Source organism: Acipenser ruthenus, chromosome 6 (assembly GCF_902713425.1).
Source record: "Acipenser ruthenus chromosome 6, fAciRut3.2 maternal haplotype, whole genome shotgun sequence".
NCBI classification, from domain to species: domain Eukaryota; kingdom Metazoa; phylum Chordata; class Actinopteri; order Acipenseriformes; family Acipenseridae; genus Acipenser; species Acipenser ruthenus.
The window spans coordinates 72,061,853-72,074,482 of NC_081194.1; the positions used below are offsets into that span (position 1 = coordinate 72,061,853).

The window sequence follows — 12,630 nt, forward strand, 5'->3', positions numbered from 1 at the left end:
CACTTGGATCTGCAGTTTCAATTTTGTCAGGGAAACATAACAACACCGTCAGCTCTCTGCATTGCACTGCTGCACTTCACACGTCCAGACTCAGCCATGGATCTCCCGCTAGACCACACAGTTCCTCTTATGTATCCCTGGCCAAGCCTCTATCAATCCATCACAGCCAACCGCTAATCAGTTGTTCTTGTGATCTAACCTGACTTTGATATATATCCCAAGGTAGCCGCTGCAACCGGACCCTATGCTTAAGACATGCTCCATGTTGGTGATGTTGCACGAGTTACTCCCTCTAGTGCCTCCACCTGTCGCGAGGCCAGATATTCATCATTCACTCTGCCACACTCTTTTTATTTACTTTCCCCCATTGACTAAATGCTGGACCCTTCAGCGTCATGTCATCTGCAAATTTTACATGCTTTTAAATAATGGTCTAGATTGTTTATATAGAAGAGAAAGAGCAGACTCCCAGCATGGATCCCTGCAGCATCCCAACATTTACAAAAGACCGGAAAGCAGGTCCTGGAGGTACATTCCATTTGACTGCTGCAGTGAAATTGGGATATTTAGTGCATGTCCTGTAAACTGAAAGAACATCACCCTTCTGAAGTGGAAATCTATCAGGAGCTATCAGCTCAAGTGCCAGCAGAAGCCTGTTTATTTTAGAGGAACAATAGTCCTGAGGGCCACTCACCTGCATTCAACAATAGACCTGAGGGCCACGCACCTGCATTCAACAATACTGGTGGACCATTCACCTACATTCAACAATAGTCCTGGAGGGACAGTTAGTTATGCTGTAGATTAAAGGTGAGCTAACCAAGTTTTTAAGATCCATTTTCTTATCTAGTTAGCAACATACACAGTATCACTGGTCCCAATGTTCTTCTGCTGAAGATCTTTTGGTTCTTTACTTGTATTTTATATTTCACTTTGGAAGATTGCATTACAGATGGCATCTAGTCCTACAATTTGTATGATGGATTTTTGTTTTTGCTTTAAAACTTATTCCAGTCTAGCTGCAAACGGTTGCAAATACACATTCCATTTTATTTGAAATATTTACATATTCTAAATTAATGTAGAAAAGTGTAAAAAAGATCCAATCAATTCTCAGCACAATTTGTTCTAATAAAGCTGATATTAACTATGGATTTTTAAACTTTGGTTAGCAAACTGAACGTTAACTCATTACATTGTTTCTTTTTTTTGTTAACATGAGAGGTTAGAGTGCTTTGAAATGTGATGATATACCAGCAAACCCTGTAAATTGAATCCTGAAATACTATATAAATGTGATTTTTAATTTAGTTGATGCCCCCCAGAAGTTTCAATGGGACGCCCAAGCTGGATGTTGTGACAGCCCATCAGGTAATTTTTGAAATACATATGGAATAAAGCTAATGTTACGAGAATATCGGTTTACATTGCGAACAACCAATGGAAACATTCTGTTAATCCACGGTTAGGTCATACTGATAGTAAATGGTATAATACTTTACTGCATAAGGGCAGCAGTGTGGAGTAGTGGTTAGGGCTCTGGACTCTTGACTGGAGGGTTGTGGGTTCAATCCCCAGTCGGGGACACTGCTGTTGTACCCTTGAGCAAGGTACTTTACCTAGATTGCTCCAGTAAAAACCCAACTGTATAAATGGGTAATTGTACGTAAAAATAATGTGATATCTTGTGACAATTGTAAGTCGCCCTGGATAAGGACGTCTGCTAATAAATAATAATACAAAAGAGATAAGTGCCCTTCACTAATTTGCTGTTTTACCAAGTACAACCAATGGTTTGGATCTCATTTGATTCCAACCAGGAAAATAAAAAGTCATTTTAAAAGTGCACTATCACACCGGTCCTGTATGTCGCAATATGCATCAGCTGTGCTGGTTGAACAGGTTTCTGCAATAGTGACTGGCTAGACAGGTACCCAAGTCAAAGCAATTCCTGTGTCCTTTTAAAATCATCTGTAACAGATAAAGAAGGTCACCTGTGACTCGTTTAAAGGTTTTCAGGGTGCAAAGATGCCCTCAACTGTATGATACGTCCGGTCCAGATTATAAGGAAATGATAAAGAAGCAAGACACCTGGGACACCATAGCGGCCAAACTAGACATGTCAGGTAAAAATATTTGCAATTGAAGTGCAGAAAACATACACTATATAGCATACTGTATGCCATAGACCTCCAAGCAAAACACTTCAAAGTTGAAAAAAAATGAGGTCTCAATTCTTGCAATATTTCATGGAGGTTTTCTGTACAGGTTTTTAAATTCTATTGTCATAAAACTCTTGGATTCGTCATGCCAGATAAACAATTCAGTCATGCAATGCACGCAATCTTTATATGATCTTGAGGCAATTGGTGCTGAAGAAGCTGAAGATGACAGTGCAAAGGATTCCTTTTCACAACAGAGAACAGTGCCTAGAAAATCGCAATCTTTTTCATCTCCTTCTTCTCAGGTGTATGAACCAATCTATATATTTTGTCAGAAGAAAAGCAAATACCTGAGGAAAAAGAACACAAGAGAACCACTAACTCAATGTGTTGAGATGCACTCAGGTGAGGCTGTGTGAGAGGCTGCAACATAGAAACTGGACAGCAGAATACTTGCCATTGTTTCCAGGGAGTTAGTGGCAGCAGAAGCTCATTACCATAGATCATGCTATTGCGATTACACAAGTAAGACACAAACACAGTCACCATCAAATGATGCTGATATAGATACTGACGCTGAGTACGCCAAAACAGAATATAATGCACATGAGAAACTGTACAAATTCATCAGAAATGACATCTTTGAGACAATTCGAGTTCTAAAACTGACAGAACTGACAAGCATGCTACTGACATGGATGAAGGATGCTGGGATGCACCAAGTTAAACAGTCAACCAAAAAGCATGTTGAGAGAAAACTGAAGGCTGAGTTTGGAGACTGTCTACACTTTCTGCTTGACCAGAAAAAGAAGATACTGGTATATCCAGACAATTTGTCCATAGATGATCTGGTGATGGAAAATATCAAATTGAAAGAGCTTCAAAGATGTACAAAACACTCCTTGTAAGAAATTTCACGACCCACTGCCAAAGCAAAATCTCAAAACATTCAGCAATGCAAACAAGAAGAAAATGACGTACAACGCATGTGCACAGGAGATCATCCTCAAAGCAGATGACAGTTTGTTTGCACATATGATCATAATTGCCCAGAGCAGAAACCTTGAACTGAAAGAAGTGTTGTCATATCCTGTTGACCCTCTGCCATGGTCCTTGGCAACAGCAGATGGAGCTCTAAGGAAAACAGGCAAACCTGCCCTTGCTAAATTAATACAGAAGAATGTGTCTCCAGCAGAATCACTTCCTGTCTGCCTGTCTCATAGATGGCATGGCCCTGGTGCAGAAGCTGAAAGGAAACCACAAGACCTTTGCAGAATTGGCAGACTATGCACTGTCATATGCATTGATGGAAGGCTCTGGCAGTGGACACATTGATGTCATATTTGATGTGTACAGGAAGACCTCAATCAAGAATGCTGAAAGGGTAAGGAGGGGTGCAGGAGAGGGTACCCAGTTCAAAAACATTGCACCAGGTCACAGTGTGCAGCAATGGCGAAAGTTTCCAGTCCTGGCAATAAGGAAAGTCTGATCAAGTTGCTGGTGAATGAGTGAAAGCAACCCAAGAACAAAGGAAAATTAGTTGGCAAAGAACTGAATGTGACATGCATGGAATCATGCTTTAAAATATCAGAGGATGGATCTGAAGAAATGGAGGATCTGAGATCCACACAAGAGGAAGCAGATACAAGGATCATGCTTCATGCAGCTCATGCAGCCTCATCAGGACACCAGGCAGTGAAGATTGTGTCTGATGACACAGTTCTAGTGCTGTGTGTGGCTTTCAGTGAAGAAATCCAGTGCCCAATGTACCAAAAAGTGGAACACAAGCCTGCACCAAGTACATTGACATCAAAAAGGTTGCACAGTCTCTTGGCAAGAATGTCAGCATGGAATTTCTTGGCCTTCACGCTATCACAGGATGCGACACAGTAAGTGCATTTGCTGGATGTGGAAAGGTATCTGCCCTGAAAATTATCAAGGCACATCCAGAATACTAAGAAGCCCTCAAACAACTCTGTGTGCAATGGAATCTACCATCAGAGTTCTAAACCCTCCAATCACTCACCTGTCTCATTTACAATGCTAAGGCATCAACCAATGATGTGAATTATCTGCATTACAGACTCTTCCGTGCCAAGAAGGATGAGGTGGAGTCATGGCAGTTGCCCCTCTGTGATGCATCTTTGTACAAACATTGTCTCTGTGCCAATTATCAAGCTGGAATCTGGAGACGTTGCCCAGTGAACTGCCTTGATGTTCCTTCTCCAGCGGGGAATGGTTGGATTGTTGAGAAAAAGGTTGGCAAGGAGCACATTGGGATAGACTGGCTTGGGATAGATTGGGTGTTTTGCATGTTCAAGGACATGCAAAATACCCAACTGTCCATGCAAATGGATTGACATGTACTGACTTGTTCACTTTGAAAACCTGTACAAACCAGGTCAATGATGATGAGTTCTCTGACAACTATGAAGATGAAAATGGAGATGAAACAGATGAAGAATTAGACTTGTGATGAAAATACCTACAAAATGTTGCTTACTATAGTTGATGTAAGCTTGCAAGTACAATGAGTCTGCACTATATCTTGTACAGTTGTCAGTTTTACTAATTGTGGAATATATCGTGTAAAGGGCTTTTATGTTGATAACTAATAGAATACTTTTCAGTTATATGTTTCATATCCTAGATTATATGGGTGAGATAAACACAATGTTATGTTGAGTAAGATAGTTGAAACATGCCTTTACACAGTGTTTGTAAGTATACTAGTTATATAGTTATATATAAAAGTTAAACTTTTATTATAAAACTGTGCATCACACAAAAGTATGGTCTTAATACTTTTTGCTTCAGCATTGCAGAATGTTGTTTTCACAAAATGGTTTACAATGACCAACATATACTCCAATAAATGATGAGTTGTGAATCGCATCTCACATTTTGACATTATACACTAACCATTTTACCATCAAAAGTAAAAATGGAGGCCCAAAATTAGTTTTGTTCATTCAGAATGTAGTAAATGCAAGTATTTTTGTACTATTATGTAAATAATTTTAGTACTAGATGAAAATATTGTACATAGAAAGTCTACACCCCCTTGAACTTTTTTCACATTTTGTTGTGTCAGTGCCTCAGAGTTTCATGCATTTAAGGATTTTTTCCACTTATCTACACGCCATGCTCCACAATGTTAAGGGGAAAAAAGTTTTTATTGAGAAAAAGATTATATATTAAAAATACAAAACTGAAAGATCATTCATAATCATAAAAGTGTCCACCCCCCTGAGTTAATACTTGGTGGAAGCACCTTTAGCAGCAATTACAGCTGTGAGTCTGTTGGGATAGATCTCTACCAACTTTGCACACCTAGATTTAGCAATATTTTACCATTCGTCTTTCCAAAACTGTTAAAGCTCTGTCAAGTTCCTTGGGGAGCGTTGATGGACAGCAATCTTCAAGTAATGCCACAAATTTTCGATTGGATTTAGGTCTGGGCTCTGACTGGGCCACTCAAGGACATTTACCTTTTTGTTCCTTAGCCACTCCAGTGTAGATTTGGCTGTGTGCTCTGGGTCGTTGTCATGCTGAACGGTGAACTTCCGTCAGTTTCAGCTTTCTTGCAGAGGGCAGCAGGTTTTCCTCAAGGACTTCACTGTACTTTGCTCCATTCATTTTCCCTTATATCCTGACAGTGTCCCAGTCCCTGCCGATGAGAAACATCCCCATAACATGATGCTGCTGTGTTGGGTTTGTGCCAAACATAACGCTTTGAATACTGTAGTTGATGATGTAATGATCTACTATTCCTTTCTATTCCTTTCTATTTAAACCTTCAGGCATCATGGTACTGAGTTTATTTATCCATTTATTTTCTTTTAGTCTTCTATATTGTACATTGTCTAATTTAATTTTTTCTAAAACTACGAATTTTAAGTTATTCATGTTCTGCTTGTTCTTTGTAAAGTGCTGAACCACTGGTTCATGTACTTTTGTATTTCTTATGTTTGATCAGTGATTCTGTATGTGTTTGTATAATGCTGTACCTGTCTCTCCTACATATTTAATTTATTACAATTTTTGGCAAAATATACCATAAAACAAGGTTGTTAGTTTAAGATTGATTGAGTACTTTTTTTTCTCTCTATTTGTGATTTCAATTTTATCTATACAAATATATTTGCATACCTTACAAGTGCTCTTACAGGTTTTAATGTCCTGTAATGTGTCTGCGATCCGTTTATGTGGACTATGTACCAAAATGTCAGCTAAATGTGCATCCCTTCTAAAAGCCACAATCGGCGCTTCCAGAAATATTTTCTGAATTATGAAGTATACGTAAATACTTTATTCCAAACTATTTTTGAAATATTGGGTAATAATTTAGAATATGTAATTATGAATGGTACTCTCTTAACCCTCTCTTCCCTTTTATTATATTCAAGTAGTTCTATTGTTTGTCAACTTTTCATGATTCTTTCTCAATAATCTGTTCTTTATATCCTCTTTTTTAAGATTTATTTTTAATTAATTTCTCTGTTTTTTGTAGTCATTTTCATCAGAACACATTATTTTATCCTTATACCCAGTCCTTTAGGAATGGCCCTTTTTGTATGGATAGGATGTGAAGATGACATATGTAGGTACTAATGCATATCAGTAGGTTTTGAGTAAAGATCTGTTTTAATAAATCCTTGGTCAAGTTTAACCAAGGTATCTAAGAATTCAATTTCTGATTGTGTTCACCTACGATCTACCAAAATATTAGGATGGATATTATTTGCTAATTCATGAAACTGGAAAAGAGATTCCTCTCCATGTGTCCATATTCCAAACATCTCATCCTCATGTATTCTAAAGGTTTCTTGTATACTTTACCCAACAACATATCCTCCCATTTACACATATATGTGCTGCAAAATGCATGCCTAACTTTGACCCTATTGCTGTGCTATCATTCTGCTTGAAACATTTATTTCCAAATGTAAAATAACTATTTCCTAAAACGACCTTGATCATATTTCATATCTCTTCTGTAGGTATCATGTTCTTCTCTTTTCTGTTATCCAGAGCCTCTTTACATGCCTCTAAAGTTTCATTCCTCAGAACACTGGGGTACAGGGATTTTATATCCATGCAAAATAAAATAGTATTTTCTGGAAGTTAATCTGTTAATCATATTCAGAAAATGTGTTGTATCTTTAACTTAGCCAGGTAAAATTTCAACATGTAGCTGCAGCTGCCTCTCAGCTATTTCTGCAATAACCGAATTGTGCTAACAATCATTCGCATTGTGTGTTTATCTTTGTACATTTTTGGGTTACCTCTAACCAAACCTGCTGTTAATTTTGCTATTCCCATAATGTGTGTGAGTTATTATCAATTAAGTGAATAAAGAAGTGATATCTAAAACAAAAACAAATTGGGAATATGAAAAAATGCCAAGTTATCAAAAGTGCCCAGCTATTTAAAGTGGAGATATCAAAAACACAAGCCAAGTTTCAAGAAACCATTGGTGTAACCTTGCCCAGCACCAAGCAAATAGTCACAACTGTAAAAGCAGTGGGGGTCAAGGTTGCCCCAATTGTTTCTACTAACTTGGATGTGTTTTTCAAGCACAATAAAAGCAGATGAAACTTGCATCAAAAACACAAGCCCAGTTAGTAGAACCAATTGGGGCAACCTTGACCCCCACTGCTTTTACAGTTGTGCCCAATTGTTCAACCTTGTGGCAGGATGGCTTGCAGTGGTGAGGTGTGGTGACGTCACGGACCAGGAAGTAACAGAAACAAAACAGTGGCTGAGCTGAACACAACGGTGCTCAGCGTTTTATTAACTAAATAAACCAAAATATTTAAACAAACAAAACACAACAAAACAAAAGGGCACGTTGGCCAAACAAATACAAATAAACAAATAAGTGTGCTGGTTTTACCCCAGCACGATACTTAGCAGTTGTTTCTCTTATTCGCCTCACTCTCTCCGCTCCCCGTACTCTCCTCTGTACACTCAACCCCGCAGCACGGGCAGCTGCAGGTTCTTATACTCTGGCCGAGGGGTTAACTAGCTGTTAATTATCTTATTACCCCTCGGCCACAGTCTGCATGAGTTTAGTAAGGATGCGTGACTGTCAGCTAGGTAAATAATCAGTAGCTGATCAGCCACGCATCCTCACGAGGTTTTTAAAATATAAATAACAAATAACAAAATCGGCTTTCGTAATAAACAAATCATAATAAATAAATAAACAAAGGGGCGGGACACTCTGCCACAAACCTACATTGAGGCAATGTATTGATGTTTGGATAGGGTAAATGTAAACAGTAGCTTAGTCTGTTGAAAGGGTTAAGATGTGAATCTGTGTAGCATAGTGGTTATGTAGTTGGAGTGAAACTATGACTAGTTAGGGTTCAAATCCTGCCTTTTACTCACAGAAAGCATTACAAGGGAAGGAACTGGAGTTTGTTTCAGATTTTATTTAGGCAGTATGGATAGAATGTAAGTAGACATTTAGTTTAGATTCGATTGGTTTTACTCCAGGTCCCCCATGTAAACTTGCTTGCCACCTGGTTTTCCCATAAGAATCCTGTTGCAATTATATGCAGCAGTAGCAGGTTACTGCTTATTATATAATTATGTTATTGCTTACAAATCTTAACATGTAAAAAGAGAAACGACATTGTAAATCCAATACTTACTATTTGGTATTTAAACAAACATGAGGAAATATGTGAATACATTAAGTTGCTAGACAGGTGTACTCTCTGTTCCTCTTGCTGTTTCAGGAAGTTTTTTTTTAAAGGCGTGTCTAGCATAATACCCCTCTACTGCCAAAGGACTCAACATGCCTTTGAAAACTTAACCACATAAATGTAAAGGGATTTCTAATACAGAGTCAATACTTTGTTATACTGCAGGTTAAGAAGAGAAATCTTCAACTACCCCTATGCGGAACAGAAAACTTGCAATCAGAAAGGTAAGAAACAGTTGAATCTATAGCTATTTTATTGTTACCATAGCTGTTAAAAACAAACAAAGCAATATCGAATAACCATTTCTCTTTTGATTTAAAGGCTGTTTTCTTTTAAATATATGGTATTGGGTTTGTGCATTCAAACATTTTTTATCTATTGATTTTTGTTTTATACAACTAGGATTTATTGTAGCAATAGAGTAATATAACAGTACTGTACTTGGTGCTTTACAAACCTGTGACAGTTATACAGTACATGAGGAATGATCTAGTATTAGGGCATTTTACCGCTGTGTTGTTTGTACAAAAGAAAAATATAACTGGCAATGATACAAAACACACAATGAAGTAATAGTGAATATCACATGTTTCTCCTGACAGATAGTTTCATAAAAACAGGTCTAGAAACAATTATGAGATTTTTTTTTTTTTTTTACCTAGATGGGACATTTTCTATACAGTAATTTAAAACATATTTAATTAGACAGTAGTACTGTTCAAAACTATTCAGCATGTAAAAAGTAATGCTGCTGTCCAGAATGTGATTCGAATTGGTTTCACATGCTCAAGGGATCACCTTAAAACAGTCTTTACTGACAGGTGGGGTTTATTCTTATTTTCCCTGAGAAGTCTGGATCTTAACATTAAAATACAAAGTATTACACTTCTCACAAGGACAAATGTTTTTCATATATTGTAGTGCAGAAATGTGGTTACAAATAGCTTGGCTTTTTATAGTATTTTGATGCCTACAGTAAACTTACACCACCTTGACTTTTTATACAATACCGTTTATGGGTTTCTTCATTTTCATTTTTTCATTAGTGTCGGTAATTCATATTACAGTTAAACTCTTTTAATGTAATTCCAATTGTGTGTGTGTGTTTTATTATTTTTTGTTAGTGGATTTGTTTGTGTAACCCTCATGTCCTGTTTATTTAATTAAACATGCACACCAGGACTTAAAATGCATCTTTTTCGGACTGAGTCTCATTCTTGATGCTATCCTGCTACATATGGTGTCAGTGGAATAGAGACTCAGAGCAAGAACTACGTGATTTTGTTTTGGAACAAATAAACACACACAGTTTACACAGACAGGGCTTCCACCCTGCCACAGGGCAGAATTAACTTCACCAGTAACATGACACAACAAATATGCCTGTTTTGCTGCGATACTAGGTTAATATATACAGTAATACTAGGTTGTTCATTACTAGACTTTTTTACATTGTTCTTGTTTTATTGTGCTATCATTCTTAAAATACTGAACAGCAACGCACTGACATGTAAACCTTCTAAGTATATGCTTTTATGTCACAATGTGCTGTTAAGTGGGGTGAAAATCAGTTGTATGAGTGATTCATTGCTTATGATATTAACCAGTGTAACCAAAGTGATATTAGGAGCTTGTCCCCATTATGTTCTGGCTGAGACATTTCAATGTGGTGATACTAAGTGGAAACTGACATTAACAGGAGTGATATTAAGTGGTTTTCACTGTATATTAATGGTTACAAATATTTTTGGCATTTTAAAAATGTTATATACTTGTCACAAAGACGGCCGGAGTGGGTGGTGTCAGACCAGAGCCAGGAAGTAACACACAGAGACTTGGAGTTTTGGTTAAGCTGAGCGCGTGATCATATATCCCCCCTTGTGCAACGCACACATGGCCTCAATGGCCACCTCCCCCCTCAGTCCCAAAGTCCTGGAAGAGGGGGAAGCAAGTTGTTTCTGGGGGTGGCCATGGTGGAATGTCTGGCACCCCCCAATTCTTCGTGGCTGGCAGCTCCCTCTTCCGGGGCTTCAGCCACACTATCTCCTGCCGCGAAAGAGCAGCTGGGGAAGCTGGTCTCCTGACCTCCTCCCCTTCTTCATGGCCGGCAGTTCCCCTCCGTGGGGCTCCGGCCACCCAATTTCCAGCAGCGAAACTGCTGCGGGGGGAGCTGGTCTCCTGACCTCCCCCCCCTTCTTTGTGGCCGCCAGCTCCCCTCCGTGGGGCTCCGGCCACCGTGTTTCCTGCGGCTGGGGACGCAGGTCTCCTGACCTCCCCCTCTTTCTTTATGGCCGGCAGCTCCCCTTCATGGAGCTCCGGCCACAGTGTAGCGACCCGAGGCAAAGCAGAGGCCCCGGCGACCCCAGGCGACGCAGGACCCTCGACGACCCCAGGCGAAGCAGGATCCCTGGCGACCCCAGGCGACGGCAGCAGCAGCGGCCCCTCGGGAGGAGACGGCAGCAGCAGCGGCCCCTCGGGAGGCGACGGCAGCAGCAGCGGACCCTCGTGAGGCGACGGCAGCAGCAGCGGACCCTCGGGAGGCGACGGCAGCAGCAGCGGACCCTCGGGAGGCGAACTTGGGAGGGGAGCCCCTGGGCATAGAGGCGGCAGCGGGAGCTCCACTTCTCCCTCGCACCCTGCACCCTGTGTGGAGCAAAAGGCAGCCCCAGGCGATGCGAAACAGGCAGCCCCAGGCGATGCGGAGCAGCTGGCAACCCCAGGCGATGCGGAGCGGCTGGCAACCCCAGGCGATGCGGAGCGGCTGGCAACCCCAGGCGATGCGGAGCGGCTGGCAACCCCAGGCGATGCGGAGCGGCTGGCAACCCCAGGCGATGCCAGACAGACATCCTTGGGCGAAGCGTGGCGAGCATCCTTGGGCGAAGCGTGGCAGGCATCCTTGGGCGAAGCGAGGCGGGCATCCTTGGGCGAAGCGAGGCAGGCATCCTTGGGCGAAGCGAGGCAGGCATCCTTGGGCGAAGCGAGGCAGGCATCCTTGGGCGAAGCGAGGCAGGGAGTCAGGACAAACTGGGGTGCGGGTGTTGGCCCGCTTCTCGACCTCTGCGGCCGGGCGGTTCTTCCCCGTGCTTCCCTCAGCAGCCTATGCAAGGGCTGCTGAGGACCGCCAGCATCTAGTCCTGGTTTTTCTGGTGAAGGGAGAGGCAGCTCCTGCTCCTCTCCTCGTGACGGTGGGGGAAGTAATACCAGCAGGCATTCATCCTCTGCTGGTTGGGGAAGTGTTACCAGCAGGCATTCATCCTCTGCTGGTGGGGGAAGTGATACCAGCAGGCATTTCTCCTCTGCTGGTGGGGTTGGCGGAGACAGAGGCAGCTCCTGCTGCTCTGCTCCTGCCGGTGGAGGTGGCGGAGGCGTGTAGTCTCCTGCCGGTGAAGGTGGCGGAGGCAGAGGCAGCTCCTGCTGCTCTGCTCCTGCCAGTGGAGGTGGGAGCGACGTGTAGTCTCCTGGCGGCGGAGGTGGGAGCGGCGTGTAGTCTACCCTTGTTTCAGGGGACTGGTGCGGCTCTGCCTCGGAAGGGGAGACCAGCAGGCATTCACCCTCTGCTGGTGGACAGGGACCCAGCAGGCATTCACCCTCTGCTGGTGGACAGGGACCCAGCAGGCATTCACCCTCTGCTGGTGGAGACTGTGGACGCTCTACCTTCCTCTTCTTGGGCCGTGGACGCACCGACTCCTCCCTTTTGGGCTGTGGACGCACCGACTCCTCCCTTTTAGGCTGTGGACGCACCGACTCCTCCC

General features: G+C 41.8%; 1 protein-coding gene across 2 annotated transcripts in view; it reads left to right on the forward strand.

The window, feature by feature from the left end:
- The first annotated feature begins 8,963 nt into the window (after positions 1-8,963).
- The window catches only part of LOC117411404 (adhesion G protein-coupled receptor F5-like), a 47,959-nt gene continuing 44,292 nt past the window's right edge, over positions 8,964-12,630 (forward strand). Inside the window, exon 1 of one of the 2 annotated variants that reach the window (XM_034018877.3) lies at positions 8,964-9,102. Coding sequence is in view for 1 of the 2 variants with exons in the window: in XM_059025782.1 (XP_058881765.1) it covers positions 9,073-9,102 (30 nt within the window). In the remaining variant the exon portion in view is untranslated. The remainder of the gene's footprint in view (positions 9,103-12,630) is intronic. The other variant, XM_059025782.1, reaches the window with a different exon arrangement.